This window comes from Aptenodytes forsteri, unplaced genomic scaffold (genome assembly GCF_000699145.1).
Source record: "Aptenodytes forsteri isolate BGI_AS27 unplaced genomic scaffold, ASM69914v1 Scaffold15, whole genome shotgun sequence".
Taxonomy (NCBI): Eukaryota; Metazoa; Chordata; class Aves; order Sphenisciformes; family Spheniscidae; genus Aptenodytes; species Aptenodytes forsteri.
Genome location: NW_008795129.1, coordinates 16990525 through 17008339, shown reverse-complemented (window position 1 = coordinate 17008339; position 17815 = coordinate 16990525). Strand labels below are relative to the sequence as shown.

Here is a 17815-nt window from a genome sequence, read left to right as displayed (position 1 = left end):
TTAAGAGAGGATTTTTTACTTCCCCCCCCCCCCCCCCCAGTCCAGGTCCCAAAGAACTGAGCCACTGATTCCTAATCCTCTCTGTTGTGTCGAGTATTGTGTAGATGCTGCTCTCTTCTGGCTGCCTACACAAATTTTAATATGCAAAATGTTAATAAAAAGTGAAATAAAAGGCTGCAAAAATCAAACATGGCCTCAACGTGCCAAAGGTAATGGAGCCACCCCCAAGGCCTCACTGTGGAGAGATGACCCATACCCAGCAGCTTCGTAGTTCTGCTCCAACACCACACTGACCAGGAGCTCCTCCAAAATTGCCCTCCTGTCTTCCTGCATACCTCACTCAGCATGGCCCAAGTTCGTATCTGGAGGCAAGGGGAAGGCACGCTTTTATTTTCAAGCTGGAGATGGCCAGCACTATCTACTGCAGGCACCTGTCAGCCGTACTGCGCAGGGCAAGGGGCACAGCTATTAGTGCTGCTGGGGTTGTGTGTTTAGCCATTTTGCACTTCATGACAACCTCAGCAGCAATAGCTCAGTTTCATATTCTTACAAAAACAAGGACAACTGAAACCCAGTGAGAAGATGATAAAAAAAAAAAACCACCACCAAAAAACTTTTAAACTCTCAAGTGACCATTGCATCAGGACAAGGATCTTTGAGCCTACCCAGCACAACCAAGCTACCCAACCAAGCATATCATTGGTCACACACACCCTGCTTCAGAGAGAGCAGAGGAGGAGCGAGATTCCTTTGAATAGGTTGGAGGTAGGAAATAAGAAGCCACCATGGCATCCCGTTGCTCCACTGTGGGATGCAACAGGGTAGGACATTATTGGGGTCCAAGGTGACCCCGAGATGGTTGACTTCTTTCCACCCTTTAGCTCCACAGTACACACGTGTCCCTGTCAGGCTCCTCCGACCACCCTCTCAGCAGATCTCCTCAGGCAGATCTAAAGGCCCTGCCGGGTCATTCCTGTGCTTCAGAAAAGGTGCTACACTTACCGCTCCATCCATCTCATCTGCCCACGTGGTAACATCATGTAACTGTTGCCTGAGAAAAGGCTGCTCCGAGGGCAGGTGGGACCTGTGGGCAGCGTGAGTTCAGACTGTCCATAGGCACCCAAGTCACCAGTCTGAGCTTCAGGATAGCTCAGGCACTGCATGCAAGCCAAACTATCTCATCCTAGAGACAGAGGAAATCAACCAAGACAGACTTAAACCCATGCTAATTTGTCATCCTTCCTAAGGTTTCTTCTTAAAAGATAAAAATCATCTGGCTATGTTTGATGTCACTGAAGTCCCACCGATCACCCAGCCGGGACACAAGGCTTGGGCTGAAGCCTTATGAAGGTGAGAAGTATTTTCCCTGGCGAGAGACCAGCTGCTCTTGGTGGAAGAGGACGCCAGCTCTGCTGCCATGTGTTTGCGTGGCACTGGTTTGCTTCTGCTGCGGGAAGGAGAGGAAGCACAGTCCTCGCGGCGTCTGCAGGACTCGCAGGGATATCTGTTACAATTCATTAAGTAGCGCTCTAAGAAGTTACAATAATAACATTTCAACAGAGTTTCCAGAGGGAGTCTCAGAAACTACAGGAAAAGCCGACAAGTTTCAATCCATTTATCAAAGCACTTCAAGACAGATGAAACAGCAGAGCTGCTTAGTGAGGAATGTCTCTCTTTCTGGGTGTCCAGAGCATTTCAGTAAATAAAAAGCTCTTTAAAAATAAGTCAATACAATGGAATCCCTTTTGCCTTTTGCCAGCGCTTGCATTACACTTACACCCAAATGACCCTCCTACCTATAATACTGCAGCATTTACATACACATCAAATGGGTGCTTTTCACTTACATAATACATTTAATCCAAGGATTACAGAGCACATAATATATTAAACATTACAACACCTCGTGAGGTAGGTTAGCATTAATGAAGCTGCAGTGGGTAAACTGAGGCACAGGCTAGCTTTATGACTTGCCTGTGGTAGCCCAGGCAATCAGCGGAAAAGTCATTAAGACGCTCTTCAGACAAACAGCAGACACACATGCACATACTTGTATGGGTAAAATAGACTAATCCACATTTTCAAAAGCAACTTTAGCTACCCATCCAGAGACACCCGGGTCCTGATCTTCTGAGGGCAGGAGAACAAAAGGCAAACAGGAGAAGAGAAAAAGAACGGAAAGCAAATATTTGCTGTTAGAAATAACTTTTTTTGTATGCCAAATTGTGTATGCAAAACAAGAGGCATCCAAAACTGAAGGACACTTTAGATGCTAGTCTCCAATAATTTGATTTTCTGAGTAAAGATTTTTCTAGACCTGCAACAGGGGTTTTGTTCAATAATGTCGGTTTATATTTAGCTTTCGTATAGCAGATAGAGAAAAAAAAATCTTTGGTTAAGGTCTTTGAGCCAAGCATCTAGGATAAAATTTTCAAAAGCACTCAACAGTGGCTTTTGAAAACAGAATTAGGCTAGTTGCTGAGACAAGCTTTGAAAGCTACCCCCTACCTCCTTTAGCATTTTAACCGAGAGCTGATTTCCTCGGTTATGGTGCCGTTCCTCATTTTAGTCTCCCCATCTCATGGCCTTCACCAGTATCGCTAAGTCAAGTTGGATTTAAAACCAGGAAAACAAGCAGGAGACTAGGCAATGCGGGAGCTTGTGGTCATGACCTCCCCGGCATGTCTGCCGCCTGAGAGTGGTGTAGCTGGACACAGGGATGCTCCCTGGGTGGCTCCCACTTTCCAGCCAGCCTTTGTTCTCTTTGTGGGAGCACTGGCTAATAGAGGTGTACACCCTCCACCTGATGGTTAGGTGAGGCTATAATTACCTCAGTAATAAAGGGCTGATTCTTCCCTGCTCTGCATCTCCTCGGCTGGTCAGGAATACTTGTCTAAAGTGGGTGCAAAATGCTAACAGATCAGAAACATGACATTTTACATCAATGGAAATGACCAGGTGTAAGGAACAAAGGCCTACAGAACAATGCTCTCAACTCTCTTGTCCTTTAATTGAGTAGTTCCTTGGGCAATGACACTAATGAGGCCTTGTTTCCTCAGGGTTGGATTCTCTAGTACCTAAATGGGATATGAGGTTTTCCTGGGGAGAGAGGCATTTATAATTTCTCCCTCCCAGGTAGTGTCCAATTTGGGTGGATGTCATGCTGCAGCTTTTCTCTTGGTGGGGACGCCAGTGGGACTTCTCTCCTCTTAGCTGCTCATTTTCCTGAAACCTACAGGAATTTTTGAGAGCTCTGCTCTTCTATTAAATTTGGCTGAATTTGGTCAAAGGGCTTAAAGTTAGCAGGGGATAGGAAGACAAATGCATCAAATGAGACAGCAAAGTCATAAACCTTTTTCTACTAAGAAGAGAAGGTTAAATATTATTTTTACGTACAAGTTTTCTAGTTGTGGTAAACTCATATTTTTTTGCTGCTTCGGTAGGCATGCCTGGCTGCAACTCCTGCAAGCAATATCAGTCAAGGGAGTATGTACAAACGAATACATACAAGCAGGGCATGCAGCTCAGGGAAGAGGCAACGTTACTTAGCTGGGTGCAGAAGAGAACTGGAAAGTTCATTAAATCCACAGAAGCAGCGATCACGTTCTCCAGGGACAGTGCTGACCGGACAAGGTCATGGGTCTGAACAGAGAAAGCAACTGAACAAAGAAGCAGCAAGAGAAGGTTTTCTTTGGGTTTGGTCCAGGACAGCAGTCACAACATGGCAGACAGTGGGATGCGTGCACCATAAAGCTGGCAATGCAGGCTTGGCGTTATTATCAAGCTCTCTGTCCACAAGACAGCAGGGACAGCCCCCTTTCCTATACAGTTTTTAATGGCTCAGAACTGCTTAAGGTCCTTTAAAATGCATAAAACTTCCCCTTTCTAACACTGCTTTCTGGCAGGACAGACATCCAGCTAATGCTTTCACTTCACGTGTTCCTGAATGTCCCATTAATGAATAGGCACCGGCCTAGTGAGAAACCTGACATTGGCTTGCAGACTCCACATCCTTCATCGGATAAGCCACCACTGCAACCTAATACCTCTTCTTGTGATAAAGCCAAGGCTAAAAACACGGAGGGAGCACCCAGGCTGCACTCCCGGAATTGCAGGATAAAGCTGCAGCACTTCCCCAAAACACCACAGTGCCTGGGTGGTGGAGAGGTACCAACTGCGGATGACACACCTCCTCACACTTAGCTAACCCCACAGAATAAGCAGCATTTGTAGGTTATGTAGAGTTTTTTACAACATTATAGCTGCCTGGGGAAAAGCAGACTATCCCCAAATCCACCCTGAGATGCCCCTCTGACTGCAGACACCATTTAACTTCTACTTGTGCACAAGTTTCCCAAGCAGGTTTTCCGACATGAAAAGGTAATCACATCTGTGTGTTTGTGGAAGACAGAAAGCTGCACAGACCGAGGGCTGGGAGCTCTCCCTCTCTGGGTCTGTCCCTGTTGAACTCATCTGGTGTGAGGTGGAGACAGAAGCAACAGATCCCAACAGTCCCGAGCTGTTATGGCCATACCTTCAGGAAAAGTCCAAGGAACTACCAACGGACCTTCCTGAGCAACAGATCAATATGAAGCTTCATATCAGCCGAGCCGTTATTCACACCAAAGGCAGTTGTTTGGATGAAGGGATGAAGAGTGCACAAGTTCACCGGTTCTCAGTATATAAGCTCTTTTTTCCCCCCTCTCCTGTAGATGCCTTCATTATTTATGTGTGACAAATAAAACACGGCAGTTGAGGATGCTGAAGTGTATCTCAACAGGCACCTCTGTTTCCCGTTATGTTCAGAGCCCGAGAGTGTGCACCCACGTCAGGCTGCGGGTACGGTGAGGAGCTGGTGTGCCGCTCCAGCCACTGCGACCAAAGACTGCTTAAGGTGTATAATAAAAGCCACTGCCAGGCAGTAGTTGATAAAATATGCACCTGCTACATGCCTCTTACCCCACGTAACTCCAGAAGTGACAAATTATCCCAAGGAAGTGTGAAGGAGCTTCATCGACTCAGATGAATTTGCTCTGCAGCATCCTGTGATACGTCATCGCACCTCAGTCCCCATTTCTGCCATCATCCCTATATAGGGACCCACCATAAATACGATCCCGTAATGCCAAACGCAAACTGCATTCAGATGTATTGAATAAGAAAAGATCAAAGACTGACTATTATAAAGCAAAGGAAGCCTAACATGTACCCTGCCTTTGACTGTTTCTTTTTTTACCATCTTAAAATTCTCCTGAAGCTTCTCTTACCGTAAGAGGATTATTTACAACCAACAACTGAAACTACACAGAGAAAATATACTTGGAGATAAATATTTTTCCTATAAAAAGTAGGAGTTATTTTTATCTGCTTCAAAACAAAATCTTCCCATGGTTTCATACAGAAACCAAAAAAAAAGCCAAAACACACACTGTCCCCTCCAAAAAAAAAGAGCCTCAGCCCACATCCTCCCTAAGTTTATCATAAGATGTCAAGTTGCTAGAAACATAACTATGTAAGTCGTTACCACAGCTAACAACTTTACTGGGGATTCACATGTAGCTCTTTCCCCCCCTACAAAGTCCTAGCCAGATTTTGAAATGTGAGCGGTGCAGTTCAAAAACAAAAAAAAGGACGCGGATTTTTTATTTAGGATGTGTGCAAAAGTGGTTAATTTATGACTACGTCCAAAAAAAAAAAGTGGACATAAATATTTATGATTGGAAATTTCATTATTTAAAATTATTCTATAAATTTGCTAGTAACTCGAAGATGAATGCCTGCTGTACAGTTTGCAAATTAAGTACAATTATTTTTCTCTTCTGCACTTGAATATAACTCACAGCTAAAGTCATTTAAAGGGGTTAACATCAACCTTAATTAAATATTAAAGTGTGCCTGTACCTGCTGCTATTGTTGCCCTTAGAATAAGATATAACCTATTTTTGACAAGTTTTCATCTTTCTCTGTGGAAGACGCTACATGAAACCAAATCAGTGGCAAAGAGGAGGGTAATGAATAATCTATTTCATATTCCAGCAGTACCCAGAGCTCTGAGTGGAAAAATATTCAGTCAGATGATAGTATGAGGCTGCTGAGGTACCACATGACGCAGCTAATGTTTAAATAATAATAATAATAAAAAAAAGCGATAAACAAATCATTAGCCCTTAACAGTTGTTTAATGCAATTTGTTAATGAACGTAATGGTGGGGACTAATAATGAAAGAAAATAAAAACGTCTAAACAGGCGCCAAGTTGCCAGTGATGCTCAATTATTTCCTTGTCAAGTTTTTATGATTTAATGAGCTCCTCTGGGACTGACGGCTGTCAGTCAGTCGTGACTTTTTGACACCATTACAACTTCAAATACAGCAGCAGGCAGGCTGTTTTCCTCGGATTTGAAATACTGAAATGATCTGACAGGTTTAAAGAAAAGATGTGCAAAAAAAAGGGGAGAGAGAGAGAGAGAGAGAAAGAGAGAGATACACAGTTGCTTTTTCTTTCTTTTTCTTTTTTTTTTTTTTCCTTCTATGGGGCAGACAATCTCTGGATGCTGTTTGGTAATGAAAACCCAATCACAGAGGTCATTATCTGATGAGGTTTTTTTGGAACTGGCAGGTTTTTTTTTTCTTTATTTCTTTACTTAATGATAACCCTCGATGGGTTTGCCCCGCATGGGATGGTCAGAGCCGCACAATTTTGTTCACCATTAATTTCAGCCTTTGAAGCTCAGAGCTCTGAAGCAGCAGCAAAGAAAACCCCCCACCAAGCTGGCTCCAAAATAAGACAATCCAGTCTGCCTTAAACAGAATAGCAAATGGCCTCCCATCCCAGAGATGGGAACTGACGTCAGTCAAGCTACATTTTCTGATATTTCCCCAAAAAGTATAGCATTTAAAACCCTTTAAAACTTAAGAGTCCTTAATTAAATTGCTTTTGATTTTGTGTCAGCATAGAATTAGTTTATTTATTCTGTGAGCGCAGCTGTTTAGCAAGGATGAATTTTGCACACAGCACCATGCGTGCGTTTTTTAATTTGTCATTTCTCCGCAAAGGCTGACAACATTCGAAACATTTCGCTCTTTGAGGTTTACATTTGTAAGCACTTGGATTTATTCACAGATGCGCTATAGATGCGACCAAACTAGTTCAGGGGAAGGCTGGACCCAGGGGTGTCACCCTACCTGTGGGTGGCTTGGGCTGCGCTCCCAGTCGAAGTCGCTCAATCCCCACCAAAACGTGTGGATCTGGTGCATCTCACCCGCGCATTTCCAAGCCGGAGGAAAAGGGGAGAGAGAGCAGCAACATTGTGTTTTGAGGAGCGTAATGTCCACCTGAGCACTATTTTACATGGGGGGAGTACATGAGGATGCAAAGCAGGCACAGAGGAGTTATTAACAGGTTAGCATGAGAAACATAGCGATGGCAGGTTCATCAAAAGTGAAGATGAAGGCTTTGCGTGGCAGTCTCTCTCTCTCCCTCATTCCCATCTGAGTGGATGTATCTGATGTGACACTATGCCCTAGATTTATACTGGGATAAGGAAAACTAGCTTCCTTTCAGCTTTTTGCTGATTCCAGCAGGTGGCTAGATAGAGGGCAAAACCTAGTCATAGGTCACTGTTAAGATCAGTAGTCATGAATCAATCCCCATGATAGTTAAATTATTGAGGCAACGCGGAGAATGTCTAGGCAACAGACGGAGCTTAAGATTTCCTTCTTGACAGTTTTCTGCTTTACAAAATAGGCATCTCCTAATTTGCTTAGGAGAGGATAAATACCTTCTAACGCTGCCAGGCTTCGTCCTAATTTGCCTGAACTCAGCTCAGCGCCATCACTTGAAGCTAACGGCCAGAGCTCTGCTTACACAACCCTGAGTGCTTAATTTGAGTGCACGTTGTGACTGAAGGCCGGCCAGCCTCCACACTGCAAGCTGAACACCCAAATCTTTCCGTGTCCGAGAGCCGCGTGATAAATGCCACACACTTCACAAGGATGAAAGGAGAGGGTGCCCCAGGAGGTGGTGAGGGGGGTCCCATGGCCCTGTGACAGTGCAGGGCCATCGAGGTGAGGAGCTGAACATGACCAAGCCGCACTGCACGGAGCAGCACCTCCCAAAAACATGGGTCTGGATTACCCAGGAACTTTTGTTTCAATAAGTATTATTTGCCTTGTGGATCCTTTTATTCTGCATTTATCACCACCTTTCAAAGTCTTCGCTGTGGCATCAGTACCAACATCCTTTTAGCTGAGTTATTTGTTTCCATGTAGAGAAGAGAGGGGATGTATTTAGGGCCAAAATCAGCTCCCAGATGCTTATCCCAAAATCAACTCCCAGGGACAGCACAGCAAGTCGGCAGAGACCACAGGGATGCCAAAACCCCAGAAGTACTAAGGCACACATGAGAATTTGGTGCTCAGTTCCTACCTAATTTGGTGGGAGTCTGAAAGCCACCAGCTTTTTGTTTCTTTGAACATCTTCCTGAAAAGATTTTACGGCTTAAGTTCAAGGGCTTAAAATCCCTCTCAATTTGTAATATTTGTAAGGGATCGCATCTAATGAATTGAAAAGTTATGAAAATTACTTTACCGTATCACCAGAAAATGACCTTTGCTGGAGTTGTAAGCTTAATTATAAGCTAAATGACCTAGACCTGTCTATAGGAGAAGCACAGCCACTAGGAAAAGAGAAACACAGCTCATTTACACACAGGTAGATGAAACTATGATATATTATATCAGCTAAAAGCATGTATAAATTAACATTTTTACAGTTTTTGTTGAAAAAGGGGAATATCACATCAGAATTTAGTACACTAAAAGTATTTCCAAGATGTGGTCTCAACATAGTCAGGCCAATATTAAAAATCTAGATTTTTGTTTAATGCACTGTAATCATGTATTTGTCACTGAACTATTACTTAGGGTCTCTTTTCAATCAACAATGAATAGAGAAGTATCTTTATACATCTTCAATAAGGGCCTAGTGTGCATACTTATCAGTACATATATCAACATTGGAAGATTTAAAACAGATCCAACAGACGGGCTGTAGTCACAACTACATTTTGGGCAAGCGATGCATTACCATGATCTTGATGAAAGTGGAATTGTTTTGAATAAGCAGAAAAGAAAGCTTAATTTAAAAAAAAAATGTTAAATAGAGTGTGGGATTCACATCAGATATTAAACATCATCCTAAGGTTGCTCTCTTTTTAAAACTAACTACTGTTCTTAACCAGGTTACATCTATTACGCTAATTCACGTTCAGCAGTTAGTCACAGGAGACAGGTTCACTTTCTACATCATTTGGTCTCTGCTTTACTTATATTCTATATCACAGAAGGTCAGATACTGCTTGATATTCATACACCCCACATAGCACAAGAAAAGTGCAAAGACCCCTCTTCCCTCGCTAAACTCTGGCAACTTACAGGCTAATTGTCTGGGGTAGAATTCGACACACATTAAGCCTTTTTATACTGGAACAAAGCCCTCACCCCAACAAATATTAAAATTCCGAAAACACTCAGATAAGACAAAAAAAATTAAGAAAAAATAATCAGTCCCACATGCCATCAAATATGCCATCAATAATACCAAATATTTTACAGCACTTGCACCTGAGTTGAATAGTGGAAAAGAGAGGGAGACTCTGTCAGTGCAAGAGAATGATTCATGTGACCACTTTGTCTTAATTACTCAGAACAAGCAGTTTGTTGCTGTTTAGTGAAGAACAAAGATATCAGCGTCCCTTGACAGAAAAATAAATAGCCATGATGGTGGTGAAGATGATGATGACTGCCAGAACAACGATCAAAATCCGGTTTTGGATGATCCTGAAAAAAAGCAGAAGAGACAAAAAAACAGTGAATAAAACAAAATAAAGCAAAGTAGCGGAATATATATAAAAAAATCATAAAAAGAAACACACAGATAAATATCTTGGAGAAAAGACATGTGCCCACAAATTTAGGATTTCCTATACTATTCTGTGTATCTTGATTGTTTTTTACTTCTTTCAATTTCCAGTGCTTCCAAACATTTCTTGATGTAGCTATTAAATCCAACTTTTGCATGCAGGAAAGAATTAGACTTTTCTTAATTATGCATACACATATACATATTAGAATAATTGAAATACATCATGATACAATTTATTAACCTTCTAAGAACAAATGAAATAATTAGTCCTCAGTCGATGCAATCCAAGCAGGGTGGTCTGTAACAGTAAATATCATTATATTTTTTAAGCCATTCTGAAATCTTCACAGCTTTTTTTAGCCTGAACAGAAACAATTTATTAATTTTCAAGGGATTTTACTATTAAGGTACAAGATTTCAAGGAAACACATGTCAACGAGATACTTACTTGTACTAAAATACCAAGGGAAAAGTATAAAAGATAGTTTTGAAGAAAAGGATGATATAAAGAAGCAAGTGTCAAACTGTGAAGCTTATGTTGTAAAAGCATCTCCTGTCTCCGTAGCATACCTTTACTTATGGTAATAGGCAAATGTTACATTTTCTATGTAGTACAAAAAAAAGTCCTAATATTGTTCAACCATTTGTTGGGAGAAATCCCTGCGTCTAAAATCAGACACCACATTGCTTCAGATTTTGCCTGGAATTAATAGCTCAATTAAAATGAATAAATCAAAAAACAATAGAATTTGAGGCATTTTATGCGAGGATTCTGGATTGTAAGAATTCAGCATTTGTTATTCCATTCTCGCAGAGGAGGAAGAATATTTTCATAGGCTTTTCATGAAACAGGAACTTTTGCAAAACATATTTGTACATGAAGCATATCGTCGGAATTGGAGAGGTATAGCAAAAAACCCCCAAATAAAACCAACAGAAGAACCCTAAGTTATATTTATTCTTATTCCTTTTTTTCTCATGCTTCTGCAAAACAAAACAAAAGAAAACAAAAGAAAACAAAACAAAACGAAATAGAGCCTTCACCAACCAAACAATGGTAAGAAGAGGTAAAACTGTGTTTTGTGAAACATCAAACCAAGTACAAGGCTCCAACTTGAAGACAGGGAATGTAATGTGTTAAAATGAGCATATTTCACGCAGTGAAAGAGAGAAGAAACTCTAGAGAGCAGAGGGGAGTTTTCCTTGGTAAATGTTTTTCATTTGGATGCGGGTGGATATACATATAAATTATATTGGAAAGTGTAAAGAAAAATGCAGTTTTAACCAACTCCAGCTCTCTCCTTGCTTACCCCCCACCTACAGAAAAAGCAGTAAATGGATGGATGAAAACTGTCACATCAGACAGACACCCTCCCCTGTGACACTCTAAAAGGACTAGCTCTCTATCCTCCTGACAGGTTACAAAATGATCACATTTGCTGACACGTCTTCCGCAAAACTGCTTTAGTGTTTGTGTCCACTTTCCTAGCAGGAGATGAATGGGCTGCTTTGTCCTCATTTATCACTTAAAGCTGAACTAAGATCTGCCTCGTTTATTTTTCCCTTCCTCACTAGAAAGGCTCAACCACAGCATTAATTCTTTCGCGATGACAGCTAATTCAAACTTAACAGGCAATATTTACTCTGCCAAAAGGATGAGGAAGAGGGAGGGATGTTTCTCACTCTTCCCCCCCCCCTAAAAAAAAGAGTAGCAGGCTAACAAAATAAAGCTAATTAAGGGCTTTTGGTCCTTGTTGGTTTGCACTTCAATTTAACACCTGAACTTACAAGCTTCTCTTTTGTGGCGGGGTGTGACATTCTCTGCCAAACACCTGATAACAAACGATTTGCCCAGGCAAATGCATGAAAAAACAGAATATATATTTACTCACCCACCCTCATCACTCCTGAAAAGACACTCAGCAAAATTGAAACTCAGCAGTGAAATAGATTAAAAGCATGAAAACTCTTAAAACATTCAGCCTTAAGTAATACACAGTGCAGCTGGCTTGACAACCATTTTATTTGTGGGATGTGGGCCCCAAGGCATCCATAATGCTAATTTACAAAGGATTAACTGTGAGTGAAACTTGCTTAATCTAACACATAGTTAGGCAAAGGCATACATAACATACTGAGTGTTTAAATCAACTCCTCCTATCTCTGGCCCACTGAAAAAGCATTTCATCGTCTGAGACTTAAAGAAAAATTAAAAAAAGCACCAGATCCTCCAAATGCTTTATTTTTAATACTCTGGCGGTACACACCTGATTGCAAGATTATTTAATCAGTGTCCACGTCTTTAAAATCCTTGTCAAGAGAACACTGAATGAGGCATGCTGCCACCTGTATCTGCTAATTGAAGGTTCACTGACGGTGTGAATCTATGAAATACATATCAAAGTTCAATTTCTAGGAATCTGAATTAGTCTGCACAGTGCAGCAAAAGAATATCATATTAAAAGGAACAAATTAATCATGAAATAGGATGGATGTTATCAACAGACTCCTACACTGAAGCATTATATACTTTTAATATTCAAGCCCACAGTTAAAGATTAATTTTATATCTTTAAAAAAAGAATAACATCGAGTTTAACTGTTTTACTTTCAAGTGAGCAAGTAAAATTAAACTAACTGCAAAATGCCAGAAGGATGGGGCTAGGAGGAGAACGACAGAGCCGTTTGGTAGCAGCAGCACAGTCTTGAGGAGGGCTTAGCAAGCCATGCGTGTTGAAGTCTGAGTCTGGGAGCTGCTGCTCAGACAGAGAACACAAGTTCTGGGTGTCAGCGCATTTCAGATCTCAAAGTCAACAGGCAAGGGTGACCCTTCAGAGTAAAGAAAAAATCAAGAGGAAAGGGGGTTTTGAGTGATCCAAGACAGTCAAGCCAGCTCACAGTGGTAGAACAATGGTTGGCATTGGCAGGACCCATCTGTAGGGAAGCCTATAGTACTGTCACAGCCAGACACTGCCAGTGGGTATTGCTCTAGGCAAAGCATCAAGGAATTTAAGTGGGGGAGGGAGTGATAATACCAAAGGAGAAGAAAATGGGGCCTAACATTCGCTACAGAAAAATCCCAAAGGCTAACATGCTCGCAAGAAGCAGATGATAGTCTTTTATCTCTATTACACCTTAAATTCAACGAAATCTGGTGAATGAGGAAGCCCAGATTCTTCTTTGAAAATGCAAAGCGTGTTTACAGGGTAAATAATTTAAGAAAGAATATATACTTGAAAGAAGACACCCATTGAAACATCCATGGCTAAAATGCCTGAAGGCAAAACCTTGTGCATTTGCATGCTGCATTTTATTAAGTTAGCACACTGTAGCTTTAAAAGAATGCATGGCCAAATTAAGAGGAATGTGTGACTGAAACATCAAGGATTCCTCAAGTTTACATTATGAATCATAGTGCTGTTGATATGAGATGAATTAACCATTTAGCCGATGCAGCTTAGGCACTGAATTCACACCAAGTTCTGCTGGAGCCCGGTGCGCTGGAGCTCGCCCCCAGCCAATGTCTACTGTTCCTTTCATACTCAAAACTCTAAGAGCACAAGGGCTCATTCTACTTTGAGTTAGAAGAGACGAAAAATCTGAGCTTTTAAACCAAGTTCCATCTAGTTTATCATGGACAGCAGCCCAAAACATTTGGGTGCAAAACCACATAGAAACAGTAACTAAAGCAGATGCGAGGGTAACGTTAACCGACACATTGGAAGAGCACGCTGGACTAACAATGCAGAAAGGGCATCCCACTCCTGTTGACTTTCCTTCTGCTTCTCCTTTCTAAATGCCTGACCCTCTATCCTGGCTTCTGGTCACAGTGCCTAACCTCTGACCATCGGTGCGCTGGAGGCTCCCTCCAGCCAGTGCCAACTTTGTGAGCTGACGAATGACACCGTCCACTTTCGGGGATCATTTCTTTGATGCACACAGCGACCACTGCTTTGGAGAACAAGTCCCACATCCATTACCAAACACTGACGTCCCTGGCAAATCAGTTCCCCCCACTCACGCCATGGCAGAAATTGTGCTGCCTTTCCACATTTTAAAACCCAAAATGATTCACTCCTCTCCGTAGCTTCACGCACACATGCAAACAATGGATCTAACTCTGTTTGTGACATGTTTAGATCTGCTCCGTATAAACACAAAGCAGTTCTCGAATAAGCTTTTGCAAACCTTACATTAAGGATGCCAACCGTGTTTAAACCTTTTTACAAAACTGCATTCATTAGCAGAGGAGTGCACGACATCTATATGGGTTCAGCCTGATGTCTTGCACATGTCTTAGTGCCTGATTGACCAGCATTGAATAATGATGCCTTGCCATTAAGCACTGATGGTACAATAACAATTGTCATGAAAATTAGCAATCGCAGTAACATGTTAACAAAATCTGGGATATAAACGAACCAGTGCAGACTCTGGGTGCATAAAGAGTTTTGTGTCCTTAACTTGAAATAATGAAGACTACAAATAAAATACTGCAAAAATTTCTTACAGAAGCTCAACTCTGACACTGATACAAATAAAAAAAATACAAATGTCTTGGGGGATCAGTTAGCACACATTCATTACAACACAGGGCTTTATTCTTAAAGAAAGCATCTCAAAAAATAGTGTCCTCAAGAACACAGACTGATTGATGACGGAGCACTGTCCAACAGTGTTTCACTGTAATACATGTATTTAAGATTTAACTAGAAGTGATTCCTATCAGTTTACTGGGCAGAAAGGCTTGTTCTCTGTATACAAGACCACATTTTAAATGGTCCCTTTGAATACTTGGCTATTGCATTTTTGGATGCCCTTTTATCTGTGATTGGCAGTTCTTGCTCACATGCAAGAAAATAGGTGCGTGCAAATCAGTGGTAAGTGATTTTTAAGTGCCCAATACTCATGTGCAAATCAGCAGATTCAAACAAACACAAAGTGTAGGTCTAGTCACATAGGCAAATACACACCAGGCAAAACTAAATGTGAATTTAAAGTAATATAGCTATACTCAGATACCTTCTGGACAGACACCATTATTACTATATATAAGGACATCCTTGTTACGATATATCAGGAGCTTTCAAATGGAAGCACTAGGCCCCACACAGGGGAATAAAATGTTATGATTGGTAAAGCAAAGCCTTAGATACATAATGATAAATCTCTAAGTTCAGTGTATCTGGGGGCTGTTCAAGTAACTATTCATCTTTCCCATCTTTAGGTTTAAGAATGCTTTTCTTAAATAAAAGCAACTGAAAAGAACTACACAGGCTGTGGCAAAACATACAGACATGGCAACCTACTGAAATAAAAGAGTAAGAGAGCCTTGCCTAGCAAAATTACAGCTGGTTGCAAGTATCTGACTTGAGACATTTTTTATCATTAACAACTGCAATTAGCAAACAGAAATACCAGTGAAAAAATAGCTGCACAAGTTGCATACAACTCCTTGGCCCTCTTCTAGCTGACTTTGGAAAAAGTGAAGAATTTGGAAGATACTCAATTTTTTTTTCCTCTTCCCCGCCCCAAACTCTGAAAATAAGTCCAAGTTCTTTGTGTTCTCAAGCCAGAAGGACTGATTACATTGTAATTGACATTGTATATTTAAAGGTGAACAGGCTTTGGGGGGTGGTGGAGAGAGGATGGGACCCCCATATGGCTTACTTCATGCCAAAAAGGCCACGCTGCCTGGGCTCCACCTCCAGTCTGGGGACGGGCCATTCCCAGCAGGAGCCTATTTCATGTTCTCTGAATTCCTTCCCAAGGGAGCCCCTTCTTCCCCTAGGGACAGGGGCTCTAGTTTCTTAGGTGTAAGACCTTGGGGAAATCCATTAAAAATTGCTGAAAACTGAGCAGATAATGAAATTAAAGCCTCAAAAATGGAGGAATGGAGAATAAATAATGATGGCATTTTTCTAGCTGACTAACAGGGTTTTTTGAAAGAGACAGGCCATCCAAGGTGCCTAAGATATTGTTGATAGGGCTGAGGAGTTGTGCAGTGCTACATCCTCTAGCTTTAAAGTTCAGTCTTAAGGACTGGGGCTGTCTACTTGTAATAACATGGATACCAATCTCTAGTTATAACATTACACTCAAACCACATCAATGTTTTTTCCACCTGGGCCCTGAATGAAAGAATGAGTCATGTAATAACAGGTGCAGGGAGGCAGTCACACTATCCAACTTTAAACATCTAAATTATATCTAGCTAATCTCTCTCAGCTCCCTGTGTATATAAGCTAGAGTCCTGCTCTGAACTGCCTTCTCTTTTTCCTGGCCATATATGCATCCCAGGAGAACTAGTCAGTTAAGTTAGCTGGCTAGGTTAGGTGCCTACAGATTAAGTAGGGATGAATATCCCTAAAAGCTTGAACATGAGGCCCAAGCAAGAAAGCTTGCCAGCTCTGAAGGCAAAATCATACAGGAAAGGCATTAGCATATCGTAAAGTGTCTGTAATCTTCCATTAATCAGAAACATTGCAGAGATGAAACTCACCAGTAAAGCAGAAGATGTTCCTCAATAATTAGCCAGTAAATACCTTGACTCATCATCTCCCTTTAATGGATCCCATATTTGCACACGGAATTCTGACCAGAATCAAATATACTTCTCCTTTGACAGTTTTTCTGGAGGAGTGAGAGATAGGAGAGACATCCCTCTCTGGGGTGAATGCCTCCTGAAACGCAGCGGGCTTCCTTGGTTCAAGGAGCTATGTTTTTTACCTTGCTGTGTCATCTTCTGACAACCTTACCATTAAGATTAAAATTTAAAATTATTTTTATGATATCTGATAGTTAAAATACTTATTGAGATATCTAATTCATAAATGAAATCTTGCAATACATTCCAAATGTAACAAAAACATATGAACTGCATTGGAGTATAGTGTTATTTGGAAGCCATCAGGATTATCATAGCTTACATGAGTCCTGTCTCAAGGAGCTGGCAGTCGCAGGAGGTGCAGATAGTACCCAGGTGATCACTGGAGTCTGGGGGGGAGTGAGGGGGGACTGAGTGGCCTACGAAGGAGAGGAATGATTGAAGACAAGCGTATGCAGACTTCAGCATGCAAACTGCGAGAATAGGGAAAGCCTGAAAGAGGACCTCAGGGACATGGGACCTAAGATAAAAAGGCAAAAGGGAAGGGTACTGTACATCTTCTACTAGCTCAGATTTTATTCATTGCTTACTTTTAAAACACACGGGAAGGCATTTCTGAAGGATGAAAAGTATCCTTCTGCTGATGAGAGACCCTGACAGGGAACATTTCTCTGCACAGTTGTGATGCAACTTCAGCTTCCTCCTGTCTCCATGTCTACTCCTTCCACGGAGGGAACCAATTAGATTATTACTGTCATTAGGAGGAACAGTGGGTGGCTTCCGGGGCGACAGAAACTCACCAACCAAAACTGGAGGGGGATTAATTCATTTCATGCAAAGCAGAAGCAACACCAGATCTCTTTGGCAAGTCTAAATGAAGATCACGTGCGCAGTGGCAACTGCAAGTGGAAGGAGTCAAGGTTGTATTAATCTCCAACCAGCCTTTCTCAGGGTACTGAAGTATCAAGAAGAACAAATCACACATTTAGTCACCTGAGCATGACTAAGAACCATAGGCCTTAGCAAACATTACGAGCGCATTAGAAAGAGCTCTGAGGGAGGGTGGATTGCCCAGCTGTCAGCGTAATGGCATTCTTCAGCACATTGGTTGCATGAAGCCCTGGTCCCCAAACAGTTAATAGGAAAAAAAAGCCCCAAACCCCAACCCCCTCGTCAGCACTCAAAGCTAAAGCAATTATTTCTCCAGCAGAAGAAATGTATGCAAGCTATAAAATGACAAGAACATACATGATTGCACATTGGCTTTTATGACAAATATAGTTA

General features: G+C 41.6%; 2 protein-coding genes across 2 annotated transcripts in view; both read right to left on the bottom strand.

The window, feature by feature from the left end:
• Window positions 1-7256, bottom strand: part of TCF7L2 (transcription factor 7 like 2) — a 252300-nt gene extending 245044 nt beyond the window's left edge. Inside the window, exon 1 of the mRNA XM_019471644.1 lies at window positions 7185-7256. Coding sequence (XP_019327189.1) covers window positions 7185-7256 — 72 coding nt within the window. The remainder of the gene's footprint in view (window positions 1-7184) is intronic.
• The window catches only part of VTI1A (vesicle transport through interaction with t-SNAREs 1A), a 282249-nt gene continuing 270961 nt past the window's right edge, over window positions 6528-17815 (bottom strand). Inside the window, exon 9 of the mRNA XM_009278083.1 lies at window positions 6528-9839. Within this exon, the coding sequence (XP_009276358.1) occupies window positions 9746-9839 (94 nt within the window). The 3' untranslated portion in view covers window positions 6528-9745. The remainder of the gene's footprint in view (window positions 9840-17815) is intronic.